Source organism: Lupinus angustifolius, chromosome LG05 (genome assembly GCF_001865875.1).
Source record: "Lupinus angustifolius cultivar Tanjil chromosome LG05, LupAngTanjil_v1.0, whole genome shotgun sequence".
NCBI lineage: Eukaryota > Viridiplantae > Streptophyta > Magnoliopsida > Fabales > Fabaceae > Lupinus > Lupinus angustifolius.
Window position 1 is genome coordinate 904367 of NC_032013.1, and position 17189 is coordinate 921555.

The 17189-nt window shown below is 28.9% G+C and overlaps 2 protein-coding genes across 3 annotated transcripts; one reads left to right on the forward strand and one right to left on the reverse strand.

Annotated features, from left to right (window-relative positions):
• LOC109347321 (uncharacterized protein YtfP) lies at positions 389-7346 on the forward strand. 2 transcript variants are annotated; one of them, XM_019587080.1, is made up of 16 exons: positions 389-521; positions 1009-1134; positions 1242-1301; positions 1601-1714; positions 1792-1879; positions 2883-3028; positions 3107-3208; positions 3804-3875; positions 3942-4041; positions 4321-4403; positions 5059-5136; positions 5373-5471; positions 5743-5793; positions 5904-5960; positions 6066-6107; positions 7131-7346. In XM_019587080.1, exons 1-16 carry the CDS (start codon positions 420-422, stop codon positions 7212-7214), a joined length of 1404 nt encoding a protein of 467 aa, XP_019442625.1. In that variant the 5' UTR covers positions 389-419; the 3' UTR covers positions 7215-7346. The 2 variants fall into 2 exon arrangements, with proteins under 2 accessions (XP_019442625.1, XP_019442626.1); XM_019587081.1 differs by having other exon boundaries at positions 6052-6107; positions 7131-7210.
• On the reverse strand, positions 9021-11286 carry LOC109347132 (F-box/LRR-repeat protein At5g02910-like). Its single transcript, XM_019586854.1, has 3 exons — positions 9934-11286; positions 9472-9660; positions 9021-9194 (listed from the first exon to the last, which is right to left on the reverse strand). The coding sequence occupies exons 1-3, from the start codon at positions 11137-11139 to the stop codon at positions 9021-9023; spliced, it is 1569 nt and encodes a 522-aa protein (XP_019442399.1). The 5' UTR covers positions 11140-11286.

Here is a 17189-nt window from a genome sequence, read left to right on the forward strand (position 1 = left end):
TTTTTAATTATTTATAAGAGTGTAATATCTATAAGTATTATCATAGTAGAAAAAATATACAATCAATATCATTCATTTACTATTTGAAGTTAAAATCTGTGTACTAGTAGTTAAGTTTTATTATACTGTTAATACATCATTTATCATTAATTTGATTATTTTGTTTGTTTGGGAGTCAATAGTAGTTAATAAATCATTAAGGGATGATTTACTAAAAATAGTTACACGGTTAAGCTATACATATTAAAATCCTTATTATTTATATTTAAAATTAATAATTTTGAATGTAAATATAAATTGTATTACCTAAGAAAAGAGAAAATAATGATTGTAGTGAGAAATTTTAAAATTTTATCTCTAATAAAATTTGAAAGATAGAGAGGAAGAAGCAAAGGAGCGTGTGTTGAGAGTGAGAGAGAATGGTAGCAGTTATACCAAAGTGTTCTTCTTTTTCTTTCAGATTTGTCTTAACTACTAGAGTAAGGAAGTGCTTTATCCATGCCATTTCCCAACCTCCAAAGGTACCTTCCCTTTTATTTATTTTAATGTCTGTTTTGCTTTTAAATGTCGGCGAGCTGGAGAGAGTAGATGTATACAGTCTTACTCTCGCAAGTGGAATAGGTTATTTCCACGATGTTACGAGAAGTAATTAATTTCTTGAGGATAGTATGGTAGCATTAGTATTAGTTGAGAATGCAAATTGAGTTTTGGTAAAAGGACAGTCTAGTGTAGAAGGCCACCACCTAGTAGGGTCTGGAGAGGGTAGATGTACATAGTCTTATCTTCGATAGCGAATATAAGGTTGGGTACATCGAATTTTGGAAATGCCAAACATGTTGGAATTTTGTTTTCAAAATTGTGTTTGCAGTGTCCAAACTCAATTTCGAAGTTCCGGGAAGTAATATGACTGTTACTTTATCTATAAGGGATCCATGTAGCTATTCACTAATGTTATCAAACAGAACTTGTCATGACTAAGAATCTAAGAATGTTTTCTTTCTTGTGCAGTCAAAGGAAGAACTTTTGGTGGTAGTTGGGGGCGGAGCAGCAGGTGTGTATGGAGCAATTCATGCTAAGACTGTGGCACCCCATCTCGGTGTGGTTATTATCGAGCAGGGAAAGCCTCTCACCAAGGTCTGTGTCATATTCCTTTATAGCTGCATGTGCATAATGCTACCAAGTTATTAAATTGTGCAGTTTTTTTCTCATTCTCTTATGTTCATTTCGTATATTGCTGGTAGGTGAAAGTCTCGGGAGGAGGCCGGTGTAATGTAACAAATGGCCATTGTGCTGACAACATGGTAATCCTCTTTTCCCAGTATTTGTAGCATAGCACTATTCCTTTCCATGTTCTAGTCATCAGCACTGCTTTATTTATTTAATAAAAATAAATGGCCAGAATTTAGTTTGGGTATTGCAATTTTGTAATCAACTTCAGATCATTGTATTGGTTTCTTTCCTATGAGGGATTAATAATTCAGTTTTATCAGTGTTGATTTCAGTCATAACATTGTTTTGTTGTGTCCTACTTGCTTGTAATAACTTTATTAGGCCTTATTGTAATGGCAACTTGATGTTCGGAGTGATGATTAGTTTGTAGATTTTGGCAGAAAACTATCCAAGGGGTCACAAGGAATTCAGAGGACCCTTCTTTAATACGCATGGCCCGACGGATACCATGTCTTGGTTTGTCTCTCATGGGGTGGAACTGAAGGTTGTTCTCTGGAAAGCTACCCTTTAGTTGTTTTTGTTTATAATGGATATCTCTGATTTATGATTAACTGCTCATAGATCGAGGATGATGGTAGGGTATTTCCTGTCAGCAACAGTTCTTCTTCGATAATTGATTGTCTCATGTCTGAAGTAAAGCAAAGGGGAGGTATGTTGACTTATTTAGTAATGCTATATTGCCTTTTTGCATCATGTGGATTCTGCCGAAGGGGAGGTATTGTATGTTCGATAACTGCCGAGCATTCTATAACTTGTTTCTAGGGCTGCATGTGGGTTGAGTTGGATAGGTATTCATGCAAAAATAGAACCTAACCAAACAATGTTGGTTTGGGTAAATATTGTTTTGATCTTCATAATCAAACCGAACCAACCAGCTGTTCATTGGGTTGGTTTGGGTAGGTCTATTGGGTCTGAATGACAAGCAGAGAATAGAGAGTGGAAGACAGAACTTCGAGCACAGACCAACATGTTGAGCTTCGAGCTGTTGTTTGTATTGGACTGCTGGTACCAGGAAATATCAGGGAAGGCGATCTTGCCGATAGGGACAATGATGATAGGTTATGTGTGTGGGTCACTATGCAAAGCAGTGGCAGGGTCACTATACAGAGCTGGGGTTCGTGTGTGTAACTAATAAGGGTTGAAAATTCGAATGAAGGATTAAGCGTGAGTTTTCGTGTTCACATGTAGTCTGTAAAGTGTGCCTAGTATTAGTAAAACGATGTAGTATTGTTATTGTGATTCTATCTATTGGTTCTATGGGTTGGTTTGGTTCCATTCATAGCCAAACCAAGGAACCAAACCACCCATAATTGGTTCCAGAAAATACCCAAACCAACCCAATGAATCGAACCAACCCAAAAATATGGGTTGGGTTGCTTGGTTTTCGCAGAACCAGGTGCAGCCCTACTTATTTCTGTGGTGTTCATAAACCCCAGCACTACCTGTTACAGGGTTAATATCTTTGTCTGAAGTTAAATCCTGACTAACTATATGATATCCAATTATCCATTAATAAATTATTTTAAAGCATAGTTGTTCAGTGTCCACTTTTTTCCTACATTTGCCTCAGACTTGCTTCATATGAATTCAGGGTCTAGTTATTTATAATAGTGTACTTTCAAACTGTCAATGCTGAATTTTGTATTAATCAGTTTCTGTGCAGACCAGAAAAGCTGTAACAGCAGTGTCTGTTGCAAATAGTGGCAAGTTCCTTCTCGAGGTTGAACAACTACCAGCTCATCACGTTGAACATGTTGAAGCTGATTATCTATTGATGGCCAGTGGTAGTAGCCGACAGGTTGTGGTGGATGATTGATTTATTTGATTTGAGATGCATGAATCCATCAGATTTTTAATCGGGTTCATTCTGTCACAGGGTTATGCTCTTGCATCTCAGCTTGGTCATTCAATTGTAGATCCAATGCCGAGTTTATTTACTTTCAAAATAGAAGATTTGTCTTTGAGGGAATTGTCTGGGGTAAAGCATTAATCTTTTTCTATATACCTTTTTCCTTTTCTTGGCCATATCAATATTTTTATATAGCTTATCAGTGGAAGCATGCTTGTCCACTTTTCTTTTGTTAATGAGAGTTTCAATCATTCATTTTGAGCTATAGATATATTGAGAAAAGGGAAAGCAGTAAATATGTATGACATTACCAAAGCTACTTTCACCCCATAATAATGAGAGGATGTTAAGTTTACCGACTGAAAAATTCAATCTCATATAGTTCTATCATATTTGTGGAAGAGTGTTGTTGTGGACCTCTGAAATCTTTATATCTGCTGAACACAGCTATGTCTGCTTTGCAATGGATGATTTATGAACGGGTGATTGTTAATGATGATTGAATAGGCCCTGATTTTGTCGGTTTTTTAATCAACTGTTTTCATAACCACAGTGGAGTCTTTTAGATTCTCTTTATATAGACAAGTGTGATTCTTCTTTTAGTCATCTTGCTATCTATATCACGTGTCTTCAAACTCGTTATTCAGAAATGCTGGTTATACAATTGTTTCTCATTAACTCAAGCTTCTTTTCTTCTCTTTTATATTGTTTAATTTATTTTTAGGTTACATTCCCTAGAGTTAAAGTGAAACTAAAATTGGTTAGTGTCCAAAAGAATATACCTCAGCTGACACAGGTATGTTTTGTTATTACCACAGATCAAATAGTGAAAACAAATATGCATTAATATTTAAAATTTTAGGTTGGCCCCGTGTTAGTTACACATTGGGGACTCAGCGGTCCAGCAATTCTTCGGTTATCTGCTTGGGGTGCTCGTTATCTGTTCAGTTCGGGTTACAAAGGTAAAGGATAATCTTTTCCCTTACCCTGTGTTTGGAATTTTCAGATTATGATAGAATTGAAATGACTTGTATGAAATGGTTGCGATTGATGATAGTTTAAGACTTCAATTCATCTACAAATCATTGTGTGTAATATCTCATGATTTGTAACTTTTGAAAAGATTTGTTAAATCATTTTCATTTCGAATGAATTCTTTTCAATTCTGAAGTGTTCGAAAGATAGGATTGAAGTACATTTCCTTTTTTCCTCTTACAGATGTTGGTCTCATTTGGATGCAGGGAAACTTATTGTGGACTTTATCCCTGATCTGCATGTGGGAAGTTTGAAGTCCATGCTTATTGAACACAAGAATCAATTTGCGGTAAATTATCGATCGAGTGATTATTGCAAAATTTTAGAAACCTAGTAACCTACATGCATGGTATCGTGTATTAACTAGGAAGAAGAATGTGATTTATATTATTTCGCCAATGGGGTTTGATAGAGAGCTGAAAACTCACTATCAACAGACACTGACAATTACAACTACTCCTAATGAACAGCATAAAATGTGAAAATAAAATAACTGATTTCTTTCTTCATTGATTTCTTTGGTAAATAGTAAAAAGTACGATATTTAAAGACATGTAAGAAACCCAAAAACTTACTAGAGCCATACAAGTGGCATAATCATAGAACTAAGTAGGAACATTCTAGAACTACAATTCGGGTGCTCGTTACCTATTGTTATCCTTTTTAATGGGCTTGAGCCGAAGCAGCTTATCATTACCGTACCCTTCAATGACAACCTTGTACTCAAGGTTGAACATAGCTATGGGCAAAAGAAGCACAACCTTATCAATGACCTTTGTCTATGCATTTAGTTGTTGGCTGAGTATGAAGTTGTATCAAGAGAGTCACCATTTAGCTATAACTTTCTCTTTTCCACAATTTGTTTACTTAATTACTTAAGCTTATAAACAAGCATTAAATTACATTCAAATGGTTGTAGTAAGTTTTAGGTTGTGTCTTTTCAGAAACAAAAGGTAGTCAATTCATATCCTCCTGAATTTGGCATAACAAAAAGATTTTGGAGCTATGTGTTGGAACGACAGGTATTATATTTTTTCTTTATCTAATTAAGGTTGTTGCTTAGTGACCATGAGATCATGGATTCAGATCCTGGAGACAGTCTCTTTGCTTGCAGGGTAAAACTGCATACATCTACCCTTCTCCAGACCCCACTAAGTGGGAGTCTCGTGTACTCGGCCACCCTTTTAATTAATATGCTGAACTGCAGTTGTAACAAAGTCGTTTCTAAGCAAAGTATATAAATATTACTCATATGCAGGGTGTAAATGGAGATATCTTATGGGCTTCCATTTCAAACAATTCATTAATGTCCATTGGTTCTATGTTAAAGGACTGCACATTTGAAGTTATAGGAAAGGTGAGATTCCCTATCCTTCCTTTAATATCAAGGGCCTAATTGTTTTGGAAAAAGTGATTCTACCAAAGTGATTTTGACAAAATGGTTTTTTGAGAAGACTAAAACACAGCTTCTAAAAAAGTTGAATTTCAGCTTTTTTTCAAGAGCCCAACCAAACAAATCTGGAAGTGTCTGAAGTGATTTTTTGATCAAAATAAATCACTTTTTATTTATAAAAAGCCATTTGTTATGTTTCCTTGATATAACATTTTTTTCTCCTTTCCTAATGAAGGGTCAATTTAAGGATGAATTTGTTACTGCTGGTGGTGTTCCCTTATCAGAGGTTATCTTTCTTCTCACTCTTCTTCTCTTCCTCATTACCCTTCCATTAGTGGTTAGAAATATAACTCAGCTACCATTATTTTTTGTTTGTTTTACTTTTATTTATTGAAGATTTCTCTGAACACAATGGAAAGCAAAATTTGCTCAAGACTATTCTTAGCAGGAGAGGTAGCTTAGTTTTTTATTTATTTATTTTTAAATTTGAACCTTTGTAGAAATACTATAAATCTATGGTTTAAAATAATCTAATGTCTATAAGTCTATCTTTTGCAGATACTAAATGTTGATGGAGTAACTGGTGGTTTTAATTTCCAGGTAAGTTCTCTTAATATAAAATTTCCTTGTAAAAATAAATAAATGTGACTATAGATCCAATGTAACATAACACTAGAATGCTAATTTCTTACCAATGAGAATATGGTTTGGTTTTGGGTTAAGGTATATTCTTGTTTGAAGTTTCACTCCAACTTCAACAAAAAAAAAAATGTGACTCGGTGCGTAAGGCTTCCACTTAGTGGGGTCTAGGAAGAGTAGATGTATACAGCCATGAGCCATACCTCTATAGGCGGAGATGCTATTTCTAGGATTTGAATTTGTGGCCTCATGATCACTAAGTAACAATCTTACCGTTGTGCCAAGTTCAACATCTATCACTCCAACTTCAACAATCATTGTATATTTCCATTGTGCTTTTGTGTTGCCCCTCACTTGATATATTTTTATAAGATAGCATTATGTCCACAATTTTTCCTTTCAAAGTATATTTAGTATTTACCATGCAATTTTAAAAAAAAAGAAATGTGGTTTGGGTACCCTTGGTTCACACAAAAGAATATGTCTCAACCTATGTTATGGATTTGTTTAAATATTTAATAATGAGTGTAATATCTATACACTATCAATATAAAGATTTATACACAATCGATATATCATCTACTATCTATTTGTATTTTTTGAAGAGTCATTGATTATTAAAAATGAATGGTAATAATACAGTGGCAGATAAAATTCATACACTATACATTTTATTTACATCATACCCTCATTTTGATAGTGGACGAAAGTAGCCACATTCTAATGTATTAAGACATGGAAAGTGAACCCTTTATTATATTGATATTTTTTTTGATTGGTTAGTCAAAATAAAAAAGTCGGTTCTGTACATGAGGTTCCCACAGTATGGTCTGAGGAAGATAGACGTATGCAATTTTACTCTATAAGTGGAGAGATTGTTTTCCGGGTTTGAACCCATAACCTGATAATCACTAAACAATAAGCTCCGTTAATTGATTAATGCCATTGTCAAGAGTTTGATCCATTTTCCTTTGTTCTGTGCAGAATGCTTGGTCTGGAGGATTTATTGCAGGAACAACAATTGGTGAATTAGCACTCTCTAGGTTTAAAGTAAATGCTGATTTTTAAGTTCATTGGTAACTATTAGTTGGTTCGTTGCATGATTTTTTATGGGGTATTTGGTTTTTCTCGTTTTGGGCATCAATTAGGACAAGTTTATTTATCTTATTCTTTTTTTATGTACTTCTTTATTCTTTTTTTTTCTATTCTATTTTCTTGTGGATGATTTTTTCATATGTTTAAATGTAGAATGCTAATCATACATCTAATCAGTAATTTTGTAACTACATAAATTATGAGAAAAAATGTATATACCAATAGTGTAAAAGTTTTATATATTGTTACTGCATCATACCATTTATATTTAATTATTAATGACTCTTTAAAAATATTAATTTGTATAAATTTTTACATTGATAGTACACTCGAAAATTATTAATCATTTTTTTTTGTACCATGGGGTTTGAACTCCCAGAAAACTGTGGCTAGAAAACAGAAGGAACAAATTAAACCATAAAAATACATTCATAATTGGAAATGTTCCTTAAACACACTGTACACAGAAACTCAAGAGAAAAAAAGCACTAAAGGAAAAAAAATTAAAACACAAATTCAACAACTTAGTCATTAAAATACAAATTCAATAGTTCTCAACATTCAACGATTAAAAATATATATATTTCCAAGCTTAGAAATTTTAAAATCCAAAGTTGCTACAAATATATAAATATGCAAGTGTATATAAGTTGCATTCACCACAATGAATGTAGCAAGTGTTGTTGTTTAAGGAAATTATGTCATTCATTAAAGATGGCTTGGAAAATGTTAATGTCTAATATATTTTGATTGGATTTTTGTGTTGAAAGTAATTCATTTACACTTTTGATGTAAACAAAAAATATTTCATGATGTAAATCCATATACCTTTCATTGAGCTAGAGGTTCAAATGTTCAATTATATTTTATAACCTTTTTTATCCCTTTTATCAATGAAAGTTTGTGTGCTTTTGTACCTAAATTATTAGAAAAAAATTACGTAAAACTTTTTCAAACATGAATAAAAATGTAGTAATCTTAATACAACAAAATCTTAAAAATATTTCTACCAATTGAGCTATTTGTATTATCTTCTCTCAAGATCCAATCATAGTGACTAGTTTTTTGCTTTAAAATTTTGCAAAAGGGAGATAGCTATCAAATGCACTACTAAAGGATAAAAATATTGAATGTGAACGACAAATAAAATAAATACCTAAAATCCAAATACAAAGATATCTTATAACAGGAAAAAAAAATGTATAAAGTGGGAGTGTATTAAGAGTTTTATACATTATCAATACATCATTTATCGGTCATATTCAATGATAATTAACTCTTACGAAAAGTAAATAATTGAATTATAGATGATGCAATGACTATGTATAAATTATTATACTAACAGTGCATAGATATTACAATCATCTTATAATCAATGTGTCATATATTATAACACCCTCAAAGATGCCAATTGCTTAGTTTTACTTAATAATAAATCTATTTCAAGTTTAAATATATCATGAAAATAACCCTTACAACACAATAATTTTCTCTAGTAACATCACTATGATACTTTGATCCTATAATTTGTTATTTTAATCAATAATAACATAAAATAAAATACTACAATAGCATCCACTTGATTTGAAAATGAAATAAAAACATCAAATTTGTTATAGAATCATTGTCATTAACATGATGACACTAACAACAACAACCACAAATACCATCAACTTTGGGTAATAGGAACCCAAATAATAAACATCTACACTTATATATTCAAAGCAAATATTCAACCTATCTTCCATATAATTGGTCACTTAAACATGTGATTGATAATTATTTTGACCAAACAAATTCCAAAATGATTCTAGTCATTTCATATTTTAAACCTTCATGTGGCTGCAATTCAATAGGAATGCTTCTACTTCTATAATCCTTCTTAACACAACATATATTTGCATACTTTCTGGGTTGCAATTCTTTTAAGCATAGAAAATTCTCCCATATTTCCTGCCAATGAAAATAGAAAAATAAGCACATATATATATATATATATGAATATAGGTAAATATAAAAGCATAATAATATGAAATAACTTCTGTGAGAATCCTCTTTAGTACGGGAGAGATATGTGTATGAAAAAACATAAAAAAATAATATGATGTAACATTTTAAATGTAATATGATGACATTTTTATCCTTAAATACAAAAAACAGAATCAATAATTTGTCTCTCGAGATGGTACTTTTTCGAAAAATATAAAAATATTGAGTTTTTTTTGTATACCTTGAAGAATGTGCTGTCAGATAATGATATCACATTGATAGCTAAGAAAGTAACTGATGGAGAAGTAGGCATAATAGCATTCCAATCAATAGAATGAGATGTTATAAATATCATTGGCTCTATTTGATCATCAACTTTATTAAGAATAGATAGCATGAGTTTATTCAATCCTTCCAAAATGAATACTGCCTGAAAATAATGAATCAATATACTTATTAATTCAACAAGGACATTATTCTAACAAGAAGAACATCATAAATATAATCTGATTCACTCATTTCAGAAGTAAGTTAAAAAAACATACTCCACATTTTAGTCATTCATTCTATCAAAATCAAATGATTCACCTGATTTGAACCGTTAAGTTTTCGTAGAATAAATGACTAAAATGTGGAGTAAGTTTTTCTTAACTTACTCATGAAGTAAATGGATCCCTCACAGATTTAGTTTCGAAGTGTTTACCTTATTGCCACCTAAAACAATGACCACTTTCAAATTCTTGGTGGAAGTGAAAGTGCTTCCAAGTACTAGATTGTTCAATGCATGCATTTGTTCAGAACGTCCATTTTGCAGTAAAGAGAATTCATATCTAAAATCTTCTAAAACACATTCACTAACAAATTTGAAAGGCATGTGATTGGCTTCATATTCAAATGACACCAAATTTGGACAATGAATCTCCAATGTTTTTGTTTCAATTCTACAATGGCTTATGACCAATTTCTTCATACTTTGGCTATAGATTTTGCCCTTAATCATGCGCCTTATAAGTCTCAATTCTGTGAGTCCTTTAAATGCAGAAAGCTCATTAGAAAGCCATATACTTGTATCATTGAAGAAATTCCCATAAGATAGGTGCAACTTCTTCATTGTTTCAAAACCCACCTTCATAATAGTACTATTAGACCAAAAATCTTCTAGAACAAGATTATGAAAAAACAAGGACCCAATTTCCACCATCTTAACATCTATGCAGAAAGACATGTTGAGTTCAACAAGGTTACTAAGACCCAAAAGTTGAAGAGTTTTTGAAGTACTACAATGACTCATACTCAATATTTGTAAACGAGGACACCCAGAAATCAATTTTTCTAGTAACTCATCTCTAAGATCAATGTAGAAAAGAGACAAAGTTTTTAGATTGGGAATGTTGATTGTTTTGCATGCTTTGATGAAGCAGAAACAATCCAAATGCATATTAACAAGTGTTTTACAATCAAGAACAAGATGAGAAAGGTTATCTAAGAAACACAACTTGAGAGACATGGTTTTAACACCAAGACCAATCACTTTTTCCAGTATTAGGTTTACATAATTTGATTTTGGTATATCATCAGAATCACACAAGGTTAAGTGCAATTTAAACCTTTCTAAATGGTTGCAATTCATTTCGATTCGGCGATTCAAAGATTGTTCTACATAATGAAGGAATAAGCTTCTACCTTCAAGGCTAATGACATCAGAATCACTAGGTATGAAATCTTCTTCATGGAAAAACATGTTTGGTCTTGAATAATATAGGTTCCTCCATGTTTTAGATAAGAAACATGTTTTTGCACAATCCTTGTTATCACTGAAGGAAGATAATATGTAATGGATAATGGGTTCTGGAAGCTGAGAAATGAAGTCTTGATTTTCATTGTTTAGGGCAAGCTTATTGTGAGACATAATTTTTCTATGGAAAATGAAGGGTTAGGGTTAGGGTTCAAAGTTTGAGTCTAAGATAACTTTGGGATTGTGAGGGTTTCAAATCAATTGAGAGTGATTGGTGAAAGAGTGAGAATGGGATTCAGAGAGACAATTGAATTCCAATCTGGTATGAAGAAATGGAAGCTATGGTTCAATGGGTGGTGACACATGATGCAACAATTATATATATATATATATATTTTATTATGCTAGATAATAGAGAAATATATAAGTATATATTACAAATGACATCGTCCACAATTCATATTTAATTATGATTGATTTTTTTAAAAATTAATACATATTAGGGATGACAAAAATATTCATCTCATAGGTGTTTACAAAAATATTCAATACCCATAATAATAGCTTATGAATGAGTATATAGATATAATGATATTCGTCCCATGTGTATCAGCATAATTATAAATTAACTTTTTAATTAAACATTTTATATATATTATAATTTTATACCATTTTAACATTATATTTTACTAATATTTTTATTATTTAATAATCAATTTTAGTGATTGAAGCATAATGATAAATTTATTATATACATATGCAAGTATTCATGTAATAATTATTTATATATATTAATTATTACAAAATATATAAATATATAAGTAATTTTAAAAATTCATTAGTACACTCAAATACTTGCTACACATATGGGAATCTAAAAATTCATTAGCCACAAATAACTTTTTTAAGTTTACTCTATATTTTAGTCATTAATTTTAGGGGAATCTAAAAAGAAACATATTATTTTATAATGCATTATCAACAGTGTAAAAACCTTATTTTATCCGACATGTTTAAATAATTTATTATATATAATAAAGTGAAAAGGAGGAAAGAATTAATTTTACAATGGGTTGGTATTTTAAAATGAATATATTCTATGAGGTAATTAATATTATCAATATTTTAAAAATGAAAAATCCTACACCATAATAGATATTTTCAATTTTTTTAAAATGGAAAAATTCTATCACTTTTTTATATAAGGAATGGAAAAATTCTATCACTTTTTTCTTATTATTATTCATTTTTTAAACACCATTTGAAATACACACCAAAATATGAATTTGGGTCATCTCCATCATTCGAGAGTCCATTACCATGTTGGAATGTAACATGTGGCCGACAAAAATAAAAATCTAATGGTCCTACTTTGAACTTATTTTTTAATCAACTAAATTATAAATCTTATTTCTCATTGTAATCTAGTATTAGACTATCGAGTACAGGAGAGGACTTGGAGTAAGCACCAAAGAATGACTATCAAGGTTAATCTAAATTCATATTATAAAATTGTTAGGTGAACTTCTAAATTCATGTTATATCAGTTTTTATGTCTATCAATCCATGTCATTCTCTGAATATTGATTGAGCAGTTGCAATGCATATTCAGTGTACATTAAATCTTTTTCTACCTGCATTAATTCTTTTTATTCTATTTTACGAGTATTATTTCTTTTCAAATTTTGTTAATTTTTTTATACATTCAATTTTTATTTATTTAGGGGAAATTCACTTATTCCATAAGTAAGTTAAAAACATATTCATCCGCATCTTAACCATTAATTTTAGAAAAAATTAGTCCTTTAAATTAACGAGTAGATATAAACTATTAAAGTTTCCTAGAATAGATGGTTAAAAGTGTAAGTTTTTTAATTTACCTTATGTAAGTGGATCTCCTTCCATTTATTTATTACTCTTATGATTTATTTGTTAGTACTTATTTTATTTCCATGTATTTAATAAAAATAAAATGAATAATAAAATAATATAAAACATTTTTTAAATAATAATTAAATTTTATGATAATGCTTGAAATACATAATATATATTCTTTATTGCCAATAATTAATATAAAATTCACTTAGTAGTGGACAAATTAATAAATATTTATGAAATAATTAATAATGAACCAAAAATAAATAATTAATACTCTTTGTACACAATGATAATAAATGATTAACCTTTCTTTTAGTAAATTATATTAAGGATGGATAAAAAATCATGAGTATTAATTTATTTTCCTTAGATCATCTTTTGAATGATTATGATATGTCACTTCTTTTCTTTGATGTTATTTTCTATTAGAAAATAAAAAATAAAGATTTGTTATAGGGATTGAGGAAGGGTTGTGAGTATTCACTTTTTTCCACCAATCATTTTTAAATGATAACAATATGTCACTTCTGTTCTTTAAAATTATTTCTTACAAATTATAAAATAATAAACATATTAAGAATAGAAAAAAGGATTGCGAGTGTTCACTTTTTTCATTAACTCAGGGCGTTCAACAGTCTTGATATGTGACTTATGTTGTTTAAAACAATTAAAATATATGCCACCAATCAAAATAATTTTTTATTTCTAAAACTATATAGTTTTGATTTTCATATTACACATAGTAATGCGTTGAAATAAGATAAAATATTAATGGACACGATAATAAACATACATTTCTGTCTTTTCTCAATAAATAAAAGAAATAACCAAAGTTTAAGATATAAAATAATTCATGTAATTAATAATTGCATCGTCTTAGTACTTGCAAGTAATAATACATTCTTCAATGCATAATTGGTTCTGAAGTTTAGAATTCTAATTTAAAGACCAATACATTTGAAAGTGGTATAGAGTTGGTTTTCTATGTTTTGTTATAAAAACGAGGTGACAATTCCAAATCATTTAAAAAAATAATAAAATATTCTTTTTCCTTTAAGTAGTGCATATGGTGTTTGAAAATATCATAACCAAAGCACCAAATATGTAGACATTAACTTGGTGCTTAAAAAGTACACCAAGTAAACCCTCAAAGATGAAAGTGGCCACAACATAACATAAATATTCATATATAATTACTGGATTATTTATTATTTATTTGTATTATTTATATTTTAAAATTGATTGAAAGGTGGATGATAAGTTGAATAAGAAGTCAATGCTACATTTTTTACTCTATTTATTAATTAGATATTGAATGAGCAAAGTTAAACTATATAGTATAAACTATAAAGTCTCCACCACTTGATTCTGTGAAAAGAAAATCTCATATGAATAAAGAATGTTATAAACCTTTTCCCTCTAACATCATACAATTATACTCATCAGATCACTATTCAGCTAAAAGAAACCTAGCTAGGACTCATGATTTTTCGATAATGATGTTCCATTAAATATATTTAATATAAATAATGAGAATAATAAATTAGACAATGACAATCTTATTTTTTAGAATTGAATGTGAAATACATCATTGATGCTCTCAAGCCTGATATTGCACATGTCAATTCCAATGTAATACCTAAAATTCTAAATTATAGTTTTGACCCTTTATCATCATATTATTATATTCAATATAATTAATAAAATTGGCTATTCATAAAAACATTGTAAATAAAAATTAAATAATTTTTTGATGAAAAACCAAATATGTTGAATCTCATTGGTTTCTAGTATTTGGTTTGACTACTCTTCTTAAAGGAAAAATCATTTAACATTGATATTAAATGCCAAGAAGCAAATTATTATATAGTGTATTACCAATATTACAAATACCTAATTTTATCCAACCTATTTAAATAATTTATTTAAATATAATAAATTGAAAAGGAGCAAAAAATTCATTCTATAAAAGATTGGTGTTTTAAAATGAAAAATATTCTATGGGATAATAAATATTATTAGTATTTTGAAATTGAGTAAATTGCATTGAATTATAAATATTAAATTTGTTTTAAAATGAATAAACCCTACTATATAATAGATATGATCAACTTTTTAAAAATGGGAAAATTCTATCAGTTAATTTATATAAGGAATAGAAATGTATATGGGTTTTTGAAAGAGAGTTAACAATTAGTACTCATTTTTTAAGTGACATTCTCTATCTCAAAACCACATATTTTTAACTATAGATGTATCCCATATACTCCATTTGAAACACACCAAAATATTTTAGAGAAATACTACAAAACACAAAAGAAATACAATGAAGGTTAATCTAATTCTTTCTTTAGAAAGTTATACATCAATTTGCATTAGAGAGAATAAGAGTTGTGTAGTTAAACGTGTTGAAATGTCATATTACATAAGTTTTCGTGTATATGGGGCCATGTCAATATTTCAATTTTCAATGTGTTGTTGCACTGCATATTCAATGCTTATTTTTTCTACAAGCATTAATTCTTTTTATTCTATCATACTAGTATTATTTCTTTACAATTTTTTTTTACATTTTTATACATTCAATTTTTATTTATTTAGGGGAGAATTTACTTACTTTATGATAAAGTTAAAAAACTTTATTTCATGATTCATTTTAAGAAAATTCAAAGATTTGAATTAATAAGTAGATTTGAACTATTAGATTTTTCTATAATAAATAGTTAAATGTGAAATATGTTTTTTTTAACTTACTCTTGGTGTAAGTGGATCTTCTCCATTTTGTTTATTCCTCTATATATGTTTAGGATTTATATGCAAAAACTTATTTTATTTCCATGTATTTAATAAAAATAAAATGAACAATTAAATAACATAAAATATTTTTTAAATAATAATTACATTTTATGATAATGCTTGAAATACATAGTATATTTTCTTTATTGCCAATAATTAATATAAAATTCACTTAATAATGGAAAGTTTAATAATGAACAAAAAATAATTAATTAATACTTTTTTACTCAATAAGAATAAATGATTAATCTTTCTTTTAGTAAATTATTAAAGATGAATAAAAAATCACGAGGATTCACTTATTTTCCTTGGATCGTCTTTTGAATGATCATGACATGTTACTTCTTTTATATAAAATTATTGTTATATGGATTGAAGAAGGGTTGTGAGTATTTATCTTTTTCTAGGATGATTTTTTGAAGATAATGATATGTCACTTTTGTTCTTTAAAATTATTTCTTATAAATTATAAAAATAATAATCATATTAATGATAGAAAAGGGTTCTTAGTTTTCATTTTTTCTTCAGCTTATGCATTCAATGGTCTTGATATGTCACTTATGTTCTTTAAAACAATTAATATATATTCAACCCACTAAAATAGTTTTTTACCCTAAAACTATGTAGTCTTAATTTTCACATTACACCTATGATACGTAGGAATAAGATAAAATATTGTTAGACACAAAAATAGATATATATTTTTGTCTTTTGTAAATAAATAAATAAAAGAAATAATCAAACAAGTTTAAGATATAAAATAGTTCATACACTTAGTAATTGTATCATCTTAATACTTACAGATTGAGTGATAATACATTCCTAGATCCATAATTGGATCCCGAGCTTTGAATTCTAACTTAAAGAATAACACATCATGAAATTGGGCATAAATGTTTTTACATATTTTGTCAAAAAAAAAATTGAGTCCCAACAAGCATGTAGACATTAACATAACATAAAATTATCTTTCCAAAGTATTTGGCAATATCAATAAATTCGGTTCTCAAAGACCCAATATGGTTATATTTTTAAACTTTGGAAGACTGATTTATGCAATCTTTTTTTAAATATTTATTAAATTGTCATTACCTCTTTATTTAAATTGGTGATAATACATTTGATTTTACATCCCAAATTTGAATCTCTATTTTCCACTAGTGAACTTAGATATGAAGAAATTATTTTAGCTAGAATCGGTAATATTTTATTTTTATATACTATTTTAGATTAATATTTTCTTTTACTATGAGACTAAGAATATATTACTTGTTATATAACTAGCACTTATTATTATGTGAATCCAAAAATACTTCAATATTTAAGTATAACATCTATAGCTATATAACGTGAAATAAAGATTTATATATAATTAATATATCATATAATATTTTTTGTATTATTTATATTTTAAAATTCAATAATGATTAAAAGGTAGATAATAATACATTGATAATATAAAGTGAAACATACCTCATCTCACTGGTCCAATATTCTGAATAATTAATCTTTAAGGCTTTAAGATTATCCAAAGGGACCTTCTTCCACCT

Excerpts from the sequence above, each read along its gene's own strand:
- LOC109347321 (XM_019587080.1), top strand. The coding sequence starts at position 420 with ATGGTAGCAGTTATACCAAAGTGTTCTTCTTTTTCTTTCAGATTTGTC. Across the intron at positions 3,209-3,803 it reads CTTTGAGGGAATTGTCTGGG|GTTACATTCCCTAGAGTTAA; the intron begins GTAAAGCATTAA and ends ATTTATTTTTAG. Across the intron at positions 4,042-4,320 it reads GTTCAGTTCGGGTTACAAAG|GGAAACTTATTGTGGACTTT; the intron begins GTAAAGGATAAT and ends ATTTGGATGCAG.
- LOC109347132 (XM_019586854.1), bottom strand. The coding sequence starts at position 11,139 with ATGTCTCACAATAAGCTTGCCCTAAACAATGAAAATCAAGACTTCATT. Across the intron at positions 9,661-9,933 it reads TTGTTTTAGGTGGCAATAAG|GCAGTATTCATTTTGGAAGG; the intron begins GTAAACACTTCG and ends CATTATTTTCAG. Across the intron at positions 9,195-9,471 it reads CTGACAGCACATTCTTCAAG|GAAATATGGGAGAATTTTCT; the intron begins GTATACAAAAAA and ends TTTCATTGGCAG.